At 43.4% G+C, this 15,000-nt stretch overlaps 1 protein-coding gene across 1 annotated transcript in view; it reads right to left on the reverse strand.

Moving 5' to 3' along the window:
* Positions 1-15,000, reverse strand: part of lama2 (laminin, alpha 2) — a 162,262-nt gene that overhangs the window by 129,937 nt on the left and 17,325 nt on the right. The window contains exons 2-3 of the mRNA XM_079753729.1: positions 7,629-7,802; positions 3,964-4,076 (exon numbers count right to left, since the gene is read on the reverse strand). Of these exons, the coding sequence (XP_079609855.1) occupies positions 3,964-4,076; positions 7,629-7,802 (287 nt within the window). The remainder of the gene's footprint in view (positions 1-3,963; positions 4,077-7,628; positions 7,803-15,000) is intronic.

Genomic DNA, 15,000 nt, shown 5'->3' on the forward strand with positions numbered 1-15,000 from the left:
CATAGACAGCTGCCACAGTCGAGGTCGGAGAAAGCGTCTCAGCTACTTCAACATGAGAGGTTAGATTGGACACTCTGCAGCTGAAGCGTAATAATGCACGCCATTTCTCTAGCCCCTTTGGAGGGTATCACTAGGGTGAATGCATGTGGGGTGACACCGAGCATGCATTGTGTTTGCATGTGTACCAGTTTCATCAACATACAATCAGTGTGTTTGTGTGTGTGTTTGTGTGCGTGAGTATGTGTGTGTGTCTGTTTTATAATGAAAAATGTGAAAATAAAATAATAAAACATCTGTCTGAGAAACACGGACGTACACACAGATGTAAACACACACACACACACACACACGTACACACATTTGGTAATAACCTGACCTTAAGACTTTTAAACACCAGCCCTGAGCACCATCTAGCCAACCAGCAAGGAGATGCTGCAATCTCTCCTACAGTCTTTCTTTCTGGCCCACGCTCCCAGACAAGCCATCAAACAGTGCAATGGAGTTCAGTACAGCTCTCCATTCTAGAGAGAGTGCAATGTATTCTCAATGGGAATCCTAAAGGCCAAATATAAATGTGTTTCACCAGTCATTTAAAATATATAATAATAATCTTTTTTCTACTTTTGTTTTCATCCTAAGAGGTGACAGCCGTGAGACGTTTTTCAAATTAACATAATTCCTCCATAAACTTAGGTTTTGTCTCCGTTAAACGACGAGAACAAAAGAGAAAGTGCAAGCGAACACCTTGACACAAAGACATGTTTCCGCTGAGTGCAGACATGGATCAACTCTTCAGAGAGAGAGAGCGCTGCCCTGACTGATGAGGTGACGGCAGGTTAAGGCAAATTGGCTGAATTGGATTGTTGGCAGATTGCTGGTGTATTATTCTGTAATGCAATGTTATTCACAGCTCTGACTGGCCCTTGCTAACTCTCTATTTTCCACCCACAGAAAAGCAGAGCCAGGGACTGAATGGACTATTGCAATAAAAACGTCGGTCAATCAAGCCATAGCTCTGCTAATAGAGCCAATTTGAATGAATCTGAAGAAGAAAAAACCTTGTTACCATGGAGAGAAAAATGCAATTTCATGTCGCAAAAGCATACCACTACAAATATGGCATACACTTTGAAACAGTGTCAGATCAAAGAATCAGTTCCAAATAAACATGTATACTTAATAAGCTAAAGTAGTTCACACATTGATATATAATGAGCCTCAATAAAAATGCGTAAATATACACACATTTACTTTTATTTATTTGAAATAATTAATGTGTTAATTAAACTACATTTAAATGACATAATATTTTTAAACAACTGGTAAAAATAAAGTAAAAATGAGTAAAGTAAAGGACATTTCTTAAAATGTACACACTTGTCTTCCTGCAATGGTAAGCAAATAGATAATCCTATGTGGCCAGTGGATGTAGGAAGATACTCATGAATGGTTGCACACCTGTGTGGCTCTGCATCAAATCGAAACAATCAACCGCTTCTCATACAGAATTTGACAAGACTAAATGCATGTTGAAGTTATTCAAATTCCAGGTCTCTCAAAAGGATATAAATGTGTTTTTCTGTGGAACTTAAAAGCCAGTAGAGGTTCAAGGTTTGCTCTTTTTAATTAACATTTTTCAGAGAACCCAGACTGCCATTTATTTCTAACAACACCCACACACACACACACACACACACACACACACACACACACACACACACACACACACACATACAGATGTGTGTGTGCGTACACACACACACATACACACACAAACATACACACACAAACATGCAAACACACACACACAAACACCACAGGCAGGCACCCTCTCTGAGTATTCAGTTCTTCAGTCCAGGGGGCTTTGACAATAACAAGAAAGGAAATGAGGGTGGTGATGTCATAGATGATAACAACACACGCACACACACACACACACACACACACACACACACACACACACACACACACACACACACACACACACACACACACACACACACATATAGGCAAACCCCCTGTCATTTTCTGATTGAGATGACTATGTGGTCGCAAGGGAAATTCAGCATGGTGGAGGGTAAATAGCTTTTTCTTGGATACACAGACCCATATGCACAATTCAAATGCACACACATGCGGGCAAGTGTACACACACATACACACACACACACACGCACACACACACACACACACACACACACACACACACAAACACACACACACACACAAACGCACACACACACACACACATACACACACACACAGAATGTATGCAGAACAGAAAAACATTGACTATTCTCTGTTCGTATAAATGCAATATTTCTGGGTATAAACTACAGACAAAAGCGCTTTGCAGATTTTCTCGATTCACTTGCTCATGCCTCTTTTATGAAAGGTTTAACCATTGGCTCATATGGGCTGCCTGGGTAGTGTTGTTAAAACCATTTAAGGGTGTGTAGCGGGACGGTGTGGCGGCTGATCTGCCCATGCATGTTTCAGCTTCTTAAATATTTGGCCTTCGTGTCTACATCTATCAACACATCTGGGGACAAGTATCACACTCCAATCTCAATCAATCTCATGCACGGTCGCACGCACACACACACAGACACACACACACACACAGGCACCGTGTGTGTGTGGAGTGATGGATGGAGCTGAAGTCATTAACATGTCAAGATTGCCGTCCCTCCACATTTTTTTCTCTCCGCCGACTGAATTACATTCACTCAAATGAATAGAAGGATAAAAGCAATCTCACCTCTCCATTTCTGCTTTTCGTAAACCGAACATTACTTTCTTCTTGTATCCAATCAACTTTGATTCAGACTATGTCTAACTGCCATCAGTGTAAACTACTTTACGACCACTGCTGTGACAAACAATTAAAATAGTTGGATTTAATTTGTCTCAACCTTTCCCCTCAACCTTTCCCATCACAGGTTTTGTGCCTGCCATTGTGTGTGTGTGTGTGTATGTAAGGTCTATGTGTGTGTGTGTGTGTGTGTGTGTGTGTGTGTGTGTGTGTGTGTGTGTGTGTGTGTGTCTGTGTCTGTGTGTGTGCACGCATTCCATTAAATGAGGAAAAGCAGTTGCAGTGAGATGAAGCATCAACTTACACAAATGGGGGCTCAGAAAAATGAAAAGCTTTGGATATCAGACGCTACGCTGGCACAGACAACACCCAAGCTTTCTATTGTGCTTCCCCCATCACCACTGGTCCAGTCATTCCATGGCACAGAAATATCCCTTTTCAACAAGAACCAGCTTTAAGGGGAAAGCGTTAAGCTCTGCTATGACCTAACATCAGGGAGTGCTGCTTCACACGAGCGTGGTGAGCAATCTTGTTCCGCAACATCAACTCATTTTCGCCGGAAAAACATCAGTCCATTGACCGACAGCGTTAACTGGTGATGCCGTTGGTCCAACTCCCAAGCTTGACGGTTCTCATTGAATGCGCCAGACTCGTCACATTCAGCCGCGCGGGACCCACTGCAAGGCCTCCCGATGGCCCCCTCTTTGGGACGAACCCCCAGAGGATTTATCGGCGCTAAGGAGCCTGATAACTAGCAGGAGCTCTGAGGCCTGAAAGAGGGCACTAAAGAGCCGAGGTACATCCTCACCAGGGAGCATTCTCTCTCTTCTGCTGGTCGGAGAACAGGAGACAGACGCACCGCAGTGGAAGGACTGCAGCATCATCATCCCCATACACTCTTAGCAAGCCACAGAGAGTGGTACACAACAGAGTGGTGTGTGTGTGTGTGTGTGTGTGTGTGTGTGTGTGTGTGTGTGTGTGTGTGAGTGTGTGTGTTTGTCTACCTGCTTCAGGTCCAGGGTGACGGTCACATAGTGGTACTCCATGTGTGTGTGTGCGTGTGTGTGTGTGTGTGTGTGTGTGTGTGTGTGTGTGTGTGTGTGTGTGTGTGTGTGTGTGTGTGTGTGTGCGTGTGTGTGTTTGTCTACCTGCTTCAGGTCCAGGGTGACGGTCACATGGTGGTACTCCATGCCGTTCTTGATGGAGGGGCTCTGCCACCAACGATTGGTCCCATCAATGGCATATTCTATTGGGTGTTGCTCTATAACATGCACACGCGCACACACACACACACACACACACACACGCACACATGCACACACACACACACACACATACACACATGCACACACGCAGACACGCATACATGCATGCACATGCACACACACACACACACACACACACACACACACACACACACGCACAAAGTGTTTTCATTGCAGCTGGCTTAGACTTCAAAAGCTTTGCTAATTGAACTCAAGCTATTTGCCTTACTATGATAAACATAACATTCAGCTTCGGTCGAAAGGCAAAGCACTTTAAGGAACATTTAAAATACCTAATTGTGGACAATGTCAGGAACACCATGACATTTAAACCAGTCCAGACCTTGAACAGGGGCCCCTTTCAAATAAAAGACAAAACATTCTAAAAAATAATCATGAATTCATTTAATATTTCTAAAAGTTACAAGGAGAAAGCCGATTTGTCTGCTTGGTGTAACTCCTGTAGCGCTGTGATGAAACAGGGCGCTGAGGTAGCTTATTAAAAAGAATGACACACAGCAGGACGTTTAAAGACTGCTTGGCTGCCAGCTGTCCATAAACACACAACTTATATCTGACATTTCTTTCTTTCTTTTTTATTTCAAAACAGGAGTCCACGTGCTCGGGGAACAGTGAGAGACATATGTCACTTAGTAAACACTGCGGTTTAAGAGTGCAATAAGAGGTATGGTTGAGTGGCTGGTGTGATGGCTATAACCTTTATGAGCACACTTTTCAAAACATTCTCTTGTAATGTGTGAATTGCATTTACAGATCTTTTTTTCAGGAGCTTCATCTTCTATATCAGCATCCTTTTAATTACACACATTTCCCAGCGATCGGAACCTCACATTCAATTCGGACCGTCGCTAAACGCAAACATACCTTATTCTTATTGACGTATTAAAAACCATAAGGTATATTTGACTAATATCCACCTAGTGGGTAAGAATTGATCAACTAAACATACAAACCTAAGAAGCAAGCAAGGCTGAACTCACAATTGAATTTTTGTGAACAGATGTTGTAAATGTAAGATGAAAGCTTTGGAATACCATGGATGCCTGGAGCCTGAGCCTTTCCTTGCTTCTTGTTAGCGCTAAGCAGCCCTCAGTCGCACAGACCACAGGACAACACACCCAGCATCTCTCAAAAACAATGCAATAATACTTGAGCATGGACCTGTGGAACAAATGATTCAGTTTTCATTGTTGATTATGAATGATTATTATATTTGTATTTAACCCTTATTAAAACGGACAAGACTCACTGAGATTAAAGTCACTCCTTCAAGAGCGATGCGGCCAATAAAGCAGCATAAAACAGGGTTACGTAGATTAAACATAGGGTGGGTCGAGGATAACAGAGAGCCAACACACAGCAAGAACCAGGAACCCATTCATGTGGACAGTTAAAGCTTTGAAACGTGGGTTATGCCTGGGGCTGTCCAGTTCCAAGTCCTAAAAATAAATAAATAAATAAAATCCTTTCACTTCCAAGTGTTCCTGCAGAACGTTCCATATGGAAGGTGCAGCAGATTTCCAGTCTCTTCCCACTCTGTCCGGACTCAAGGAACGGAGGGGAAGAGTGAAGCCCTGACATCGTAGGCGTTAACCGCCTTTCATTATTTCAAGGTAATGAAGCAAGTAAAAAACTCTGCTGTTACCAATGTGGACCAATGTCCTGATTCAAGCGCAACCCAAATACATTTGAAAGAAGCCCAGTACACATATCAATTATAGACGAATAATGATGCAACCGCAATCACTTTCCAACATCTTATGTAAATCAAGGAAGTGCTTATTGCACAGGGAACCATTCGCCAGTGATCAACAAAGAATCAAATAAGACGCATGACTATGCCAGCTGGGACTGCTCTTGGTCTCATACAATACAAGAGATACAATACGAGATAAAACGTGGATACAATGGGGTCAGACATTTCAACCATCTCCACAAATGTAAAACATAGATGGCTGGATAGCATTTACAAATCAGGGGTAAATGGTGAAAATCAGCAGAAAATAGCCAGTTTTCCTAATTTCTCATTTTCCTTTTCCTTCCATCCTTCCAGCTTAAGCCAGACAGCGGTCAAACATTTTTAAAGACATGTCCAGTTCAGAGGTGATGATTTATTTACCAAAGATCGATTCACACAAGGTAGACCCTGAAACGATTTCATACAAGCAGCAAAGCACAAATCAAATCCTGCTCAAAACATTTGGTGAATTCACCTTAATGCACCTTTCATATACTTTCTGACAATAAAACCTCCCGGCTTCAGAGCCAATCCTGATATTGTAAGATGAGTTTCTTTGAAGGTTTGTCTCTTTGCTGTTAATTGGGTTAACAAATCAAAACAAATGTACATTAAACTCTGTTATCGGTGTCTTCCTCCCAGCCTCCCTCCCTTCCTCCCAGCCTCCTTCCCTCCCTCCCTCCCTCCCTTCCTCCCAGCCTCCTCCCTCCCTCCCTCCCTCCCTCCCTCCCTCCCTCCATCCCTCTCTTCCATCCCCCATTCCTTCCATTATCTTTCCGACTCTATAAACCAACATCTAAATTAGTGGTGTACAATTAGTCAATTAATCGAATAAACAGCAAATTAATCTATCTAATTTAATAATCGATTAATTAATAATAATTTAATAATTTAATAATAATAATAATTTGATCAATTCACCTCGAAAGGAATTGTTAAGTCGCAGCCTTAATCTAAAGATGTCACTTCTCCCCTGTTCAACATTTCCATATTTCTCCCGCCACTTGTTTACGGCTCTCTCAGATCAGCTGGCTGGCAGTCTGAGTGAGGAATGGACACGCAGGCTGGCTGACTTACCGGGGGTTAAATGAGTCATTATTGGCTGGCAATTATGTTCTATCACTTTGTCGGGAGACATGATTAATTCTGCAGTCCAACCGTTAAGATGCGACTTGCAGACAGATGATTACAAACCAAATCATTAGTTAACATCTGTGCAGTTAGGCTCTGACAAATACGCCAGCATTCAGACACCTTTAAACAAGATATTATCATGAAAAAGCTGAACAGGAGACTTCAGGGTGTCAGTGTATATATATACCATATATATACATATATTGTTGTTCCCATATCTATATATATATATATGTATACTTATATATAGAGTTAGTGTGTGTGCATGTTTATACTATATATATATATTTCTTTATGAATTGTGGCTTCCATATATATATATATATATATATATATATATATATATATATATATATATATATAGTTAGAGTGTGTGCGTAAGTATATACAATGTCTATGTATATATCTAGATCTAGATATATATACATAAAATTGGAGTGCCCATGTGTATGTATATACCATGAATCTATTTATATATCTATTGTTGTTCCCAGATACATCTATATAGTTATGGTGTTGTGTGTGTGTGTGTGTGTGTGTGTGTGTGTGTGTGTGTGTGTGTGTGTGTGTGTGTGTGTGTGCGTGTGTGTGTGTGTGTGTGTGTCTGTGCGTGTGTGGATCACGGGGGGAGTGGGGGCCTGGTTGGAGGTCCTACCTAAGGGTTTGATGCTCTTCTGGTTGCAGACGCGGCATTGCGGCCGGTTCCTGGCCGGCTGTCCCGGGACGTGCTCCACCAGCTTGCAGAACATCTCGGGCCCCTGGGAGCCGCAGGTAGCGTTGGCGTGGATGTCGGCCATGGTGGCCAGGTTAAGCACCGCCGGGAAGAGGCCTGGGGAGGCGGCGGGGGAGACAGCGGCCATTGGCATTTAGGAAAACACAACGGTGGTGACCAGACTCTGCAGAGTGCAATTACTGGCGTGTGACGCTCATGATATTTCTAAAGGACATAAGCAGGGTATGCTGGGTGTATGAGGGACGGCGGGAGACGGGATGCGGCGTATTGGTGTGTGTGTGTGTCATTAAAAACAGCTTAGCAACGATCTGCCTCTCAACCTGAAGAAGAGGAATGAACACAAAGGGCATGTGTCCATCTCTCTGATCAGTGGTAATGGTGGAGATGTTCACCAAGGCAGAATATCTACAGGTCATTGGCAATAGTAATGATACATATTATAAATGATATTTATAGTGGTACCTTCAATAAAATGTCCTTACTTATATTAGGACATTACATAGATATTGTAACTATGTTGAACATATTGTTTTGAATGTGGAGAATTACAAAAATCCTGAATTGACAAGGCTCACGGTGCATGTGCTTGATGAGTTGGATAACTTGCCTGAACCAAATGAAAACCATATGGTGTATTTTCAGAGATGATGTTTGTAGTAACCTAATGCTCTGGAAAGAGATTGTGCTTCCTGCCTTATACACACACACACACACACACACACACACACACACACACACACACACACACACACACACACACACACAAGCACTTTTACAAATCCCCAGATGCAGACACATACTTTACAAGTCCAAACACACGTGACACTCTGTTTCTCTCTCTCTCACGCTCTGTCTCTCTCTGTCTCTCTCTCTCTCTCTCTCTCTCTCTCTCTCCCTCTCTCTCTCTCTCTCTCTCTCTCTCTCTCTCTCTCACACACGCTCTCATTCTCTCTCTCTCTCTCTCTCTCTCTCTCTCTCACTCTCTCTCTGCCATACATATCAAATCAAATATGCATGGTTGCAGTGCTTTATGGTGAACTAACCGGAGGCATGTGTCTGTGTATGTACTTCTTTCTTCACTTCTTATGACAAATGTACTTATTGTAAGTCGCTTTGGATAAAAGCGTCTGCTAAATGCCCTAAATGTAAATGTAAATGTAAAGGAGAGCAACAAGAAGAAGCAACAAGAGTCGAAAGGAGAAAGTGTTGAATGTTTATTGTGTGTGTGTGTGTGTGTGTATGTGTGTGTGTGTGTGTGTGTGTGTGTTGTGTGTGTCTGTGTGTGTGTGTGTGTGAGAGAGAACGACTATTTGGGCTCAGATGAATCCAGCTGTTTGGCCAGATGTCAACTCTGATGAACTGTGAAGAACATCTGAGGAACTCCAAATCTCTCTTTGGCTCTACCTCGCTTTCTCTCCATCTCGCCCACACACTTACTCACTGCTAGAACACACACACACACACACACACACACACACACATCAATTATGAGACAAAAACTTTGATACTCTTTTCCAATCTTTTCACTTTTCCTTCATTCATTCTCTTGTTTATCCACAGACAAGAATTGCCTCGCGTTTATCTCGACCCATGAGAAAATCAATAGTACCAACACCACCGAGAAGGTTTTCACAGGGGGGAGGGTCACGTCATCTTTGGGAGGCTTTATGTGAATTTCTTAAAACAAGCAAAATAGTATAACGGCAGCCATCAACATCAATGGCTGCCCCTATGGAGCTGCACCACACATCCACACACACCATGGGGTTAGCCTTCCCTCTCCCTGTCGGGGGCCCTTTGACTCCAAAAAGCGAAAAGGCCGGGCCCTGAGCACAGAGACTGGATTTTACACCAATATTAATAAGTAATGGTAACAGAACGGTATAGATGACTATGTTGGGGATAATAAAAGACATACTAGGACGGAAAAAAATAAAACAACAACATGGTTTTGGCTAAACTGGCCCTTTAAGGGAATATCATATATTATATACATATAAAACATAATACTAACAGTAAAATTAGCACTTAAAGGTTGAACTTCAATGCATTAAAACAATGTAAATGTTAAGACAAGCTTACACCCTGTAGTTAATACAGTGTGCAGAATGGCAGCCAACCATTTCAACCATCAATTAAATGAAGTAGTCATCAGTATACTCCTTGGCCCATCTGTGGGGACCCAAAAATGTAGAGAGAGACACATCTTAAAAAAGTCTTCATAAAATATTTAGCGCAAATCTGGCTTTCAAGTTGCAATAACGGCCATGGCTCTAGATAATTTCCAGTCTAATTAATAAACCGACCATGTAATATTTTAGGACACCCCACCCCCCCAAGAAGAGGCAGCTCACCAGCCCCCCCCTCCCCTGGGACTCACTTCACAAAAAAAAACGGCTAATAACTACTGACATTTGTCAATGCTTGGGAATTGAAGGCAACATCCCTCACTGATCACAGCGACATTAAAGCAATTTCAAAACCAGATGCAAATGTCCCGGAGACGGCCGCTGTAATGTCCTCTCATCTCTGGGCTGCTGGTAATGACATGGGCTCCATATACCAGCCCCCCATGTTGGCAGAGGCTGTCTCACTAGGGAGGGTGGAGGGGGACGAGGAGCGAGTGTAGAAATGCTAGATGATTTATGTGTTTTTTTTGGCAAAGGCATGCCTGCATCTGTCCCTACAACAGCAGTAGCTCTACTCGCCGGAAAATGTCAACACATTTTTTAACAGGAGACTTTGTTTATCCTTTCCTTCCCTGTCTTTCATTGTTAAAATTGCACAAACTAATCTGGTACACGCACAAACACAACACAACAAAAACGCCACGACAATTCTAAAAAATCCTCGAAAGAGATTCCTCGGAAAAATGTGTGAGTGTAGGTAGAGGAAGAGCTGGTGAGTCAAGCAGCACGCCGTAGACGAGAAGGAGAACAGCTTGGTAACCCCTTCAGAAGACGAGCCACCCCAACAACAGGCCAGGAGGAGGTTCCTAGGGCTCAACTGGTTGACCGCAAACCACAACCGTCCTGCTGCGCTGTGATTTCATGTCTCAGCCGGCCTGCTTATGTAGGCCTCTTTCTAAGCCCCATAATGATGTGATATAATCCATTGTAAAGAAAAAGAATAAGAAGACACATCGGGGCTGAAGTGTTGACGCAGAGGCAGGACAATGGAGGGACGCCAGCCACAAAAGAGCGGTATCTTCCCGGGCATGATCCCCTAGGAAGAGGCTCAGGGGGCACAGCCACGGCAGAGGGGAAACAGAAAGAGGAGAATAAACAGGAACACGGAAGCTTCTCATCCAGATTGTAATGATGAAGATGTGGCGATGAGGATACAATTACTTCTACGAATTGAGGAACCCGATAACATTTTGTGTCAAAGTGACATCCAAAAGGGATTCCGCTACGAACCAATGCTATAAGATTAGTGTGTGTTTGAGTTGGTGAGAGGAATTATTAAAATAACAAAGAGATCTTTTGCACGGATAACAACTTCCCCCAGAGGCTGTTTGTCATTCAAATGAGCAAAACCTTTGATAGGTTTTGTTATCAATGTCGAAGCTCTATATGAAGCTCTGTATGAAGTGAACTAACATTAGACAAGCTTGAGATTTGAAGGGCGCTGTATGTGGTGAGATATTTTTAATATATTGTGGTGAAATGGGCACGCGCACACACACACACACACACACACACACACACACACACACACACACACACACACACACGTATACATCCAGTGGGGCTTAATCACCTGACGCTCTCTCTGCTCTGATAACCATGGTAACCTAGCAGTAGGTCTGTCCGTCTTGTCTGTCTGATTCTGCTGTCTGTATCACCTGTCGGAGTGTCTCTCTCTTGGCCTGCTAGTTCATGCTCTATTAAACATGCATGATCTCTGAGGACCTACATGAATATATCATCTACTGAGAACGGCACCATCATAAAAGCACAATTCAGAGAAACTGAGATATCTTGAAGGGAGGAAGACCATTTACTGCACACATGGTTAGAGGGTCGTATTGGTCACCAATTTATGATCACCGTAGGCAGAAGACAGACTGAGACCGCAAACTCTATTGTTCAGATCTCTCGCCCAATTTCATGGGTTCATGACCCGTTCTCCAATAAAAGAAAGCTTCCATGCTGGAAGATTCATCACACACATGCGTGACACTGTTTGGATTGATCTCTATGGGGAGTGTGTGTGTGTTGATGGCTGGTTAAAGCAGCCTCACCTGGCCCGAGTTAGTCTGATTGGACTCTGGGGCTGGGTGAGGCTGCAAAAATTACAATTATGGCACACACAGACGCTTTTATCCAAAGCGACTTACATTGGTTAATACACACATTGACAACCATGCAAGGCGACAGCCAGCTCGTCAGGAGCAGTTAGGGTTAAGTGTCTTGCTCATGGACACATCAACACTCACCTAGGAGGAGCTGGAGATCGAACTAGCAACCTTTCCGTTACAAGACAATGGCTCTACCTCCTGAGCTAAACCCACACACCTGTTTCACATTGAGTAATCAATGTGCACAGCTTAGACCAGCCAACACCACACACACTCAGAGAGAGATCTCCTGCATGGCAGCATGAATGTTCATGTATCTACAAACCTGTGTCCGCCAACCTTAAAGTAACCGATTGCGCCCACCTGGGTGGCGTGTTGCATGGGCATGGCTACACCTTGCGTGTTATTGATTCAATACTTTTTCCTTCTTCACCAAAAAGTGTTCTTATTTTTTTAAATCTCATGATTTATCAATTATTTGTCCAATAAGGCTGCAGATGCAGATGTTGCATTCTAAAAAAATGTAAGGATTAAGTAAGGAATGTAAGGAATTTTGATGTAAAGAAGAAAAAGAGTATTCACCAATCTAACAGTGGCAATTTGCTCCACAAATATGTGATTGGCTGTGGTTGTCGTCAACAAGGTGTTTATGTTAGTGTTCAATCTGTTAAATCTGTTCCACAATGATTGTGGGCCAATGAGAAAAGTGGGAGGGGCCTATGTCCACAGTGCTACATCGCGCTGTCGCCTCTGCCTTGCACTTTATATGTTGTTGAATATTACCCGTGCACTGCCTTGCAGTAGCGTGCTGCAAATGATGACAAATACTACATATTCTCCAGATAAATTCATTATGGATACGGTTTCATGAGCTAACTTGTTCTTGCCTCTGTAAAAGAAAGGAATAGTGTTGCTTATGCTGCTGGCCATCTTGTGTGCGTGTGTGTGAGTGTGTTTGTGTGTGTGTGTGTGTGTGTTTGTGTGTGTGTGCCTACGTGCATGCAGGTGTGTGTGTGTGTGTGTGTGTGTGTGCAGGTGCAGTAGCATGTGATGGATGTGTTATGGCAGAGTTCTGAGGCGATGATGTTGGTTTGATGGAATAAGAAGAAGCTTGGAGAAGACAGGGTCATCTCTCTCTCCTGCGCTCTCCCCGGTCTTTACCTTTCTCCCTCCTTTCCCCCCTCGTCATCTCTGTGTACCTTTGTGTCTGTCTGTCTCTTTTTCTCACTCTTTCTCTTTCCGCCCGGGGTATTCGGGTTAGGAGATGGATGGAGAGACAAAAAGAGAGAGGGCGAGATTGATGAGCAAAGAGAAAGGTAGAGATGGATGGAGTGTTGTTTGGAAGGGTCACGCCCTGGATTGGGTTGAGAGATGAGACAGTAATAATCCCCCGCCACACACACAGACACACACACACACACACACATGCTTAAGCATGCACAAACGTGCACATACACACATACATACATGCATAGGCACGCACGCCTGTGCGCGCACACACACACACACACACACACACACACACACACACACACACACACACACACACACACACACACACATACACACAGGCCTATGCACATACACAAACGTAGCTGCCCCTTCCAATACTCGGCCAACCCCAACACCTCACGAAAACCCCAAAAATTATATTCTGACAGTTTACCCCATGAATGGAAAATCAACACAATCCACACCAAACGTCCATGCCTTTGCAGTGAGAGGAGAAAATGATAAATGCATGGGATTGACATGTCTCTGTTCTTTACAGTAATATATATATACTTTATAAGAAAATGTGTAATAATAGCCTCGAAACAAAGTCTCACACAATGGCTGTCAAGCACACAGAGGCGCGCAGAGGAATGGGTGACAACTTGTTTTCCTGGCTGCATGCCGTTTCTATGGTAACAGTGGGAGTGTTGACACGTTGGATAAATTCATCAGGATTTCTAATAGATCGCAAATTACTTTCGCTGCATGTCGATTGGCATTTCTGTCTTAGATTTTTCATTATTTCTTTCCCGTTTTTCTATTCCTTTCTTCGTCTCAGCCATTCCTCCGCCGCTGACCTTTGGTGGGCCAACGGCTCCTGGAAAACCATTCTGTTGACGCCGCAGAATCTTCCGGAGGGATGCGTCCCTCTGCCGCCAGAGGCCTACCTACGCGTGTACACGTCTCATCGTTGACTCTCTGTCTTCACATCACACTGTGGATCAACCAGCAGGGTTTGGTTGAACACAAAAAAATGCCCCTCAAAATGGGGGATTCTACTCCCCTCTTCCCCTCATCCCCTCATCCCCCCCCCCCGCCATGTTCTCTCTCTCCATTTGATCCTCTGTTGTTTCTTCCCTTCTTTCGTTCTTCTCGCTGGCCCCCTCATCTGTCCATCCTGCCGACCGATGCAGAGCATTCTTGGAAATGAAAACTAAATCAACATACTCCTCTCACTTAGACTTCCTGCCCTGTGGGGGTGGGTCGTGTGTGAGTGTGCCTGTGTGTGCATGCATGCATGTGTGTGTGTGATTGTGTGTGTGTCTTTGAGAGCGCGCTAGTTCAAAGAAGGAAGCCTAGCTGGGAACGTTGAGTGTTCTTGAGCAATGAACAGGAGTGGAGAGGGAGATACAGAAAGGAAGCGAGAGACGCCAGAGAGAGATCAAGTGTGTGTGAGTGTGTGGAACTACGAATCGAAATTCTAGTGCCTGCAAATTAGAAAATGATGTTTATTTCCTCCATCTATTCACAAGTTGTCTTTTTGTTATTTGTTGTTTGTATTGGGTATATCACAACTGGTCTTGTACTAATAATGTTGGTGTCAGTCATTCCTTGCTAGCCTATGTGAAATAAACCAGTGATGAAAGATTATTATTACCTTCACTAACTCAACACTAGTCTCTCACCAAATGAAGTGTGTCTTCTGTTTGGATTGTATTCACCTGACCCAAAACTGCCAAACAACAAAACCTCTCCTCGTCGCTTTTAAATCACTCT

This window comes from Pollachius pollachius (assembly GCF_949987615.1).
Source record: "Pollachius pollachius genome assembly, chromosome: 16".
NCBI classification, from domain to species: domain Eukaryota; kingdom Metazoa; phylum Chordata; class Actinopteri; order Gadiformes; family Gadidae; genus Pollachius; species Pollachius pollachius.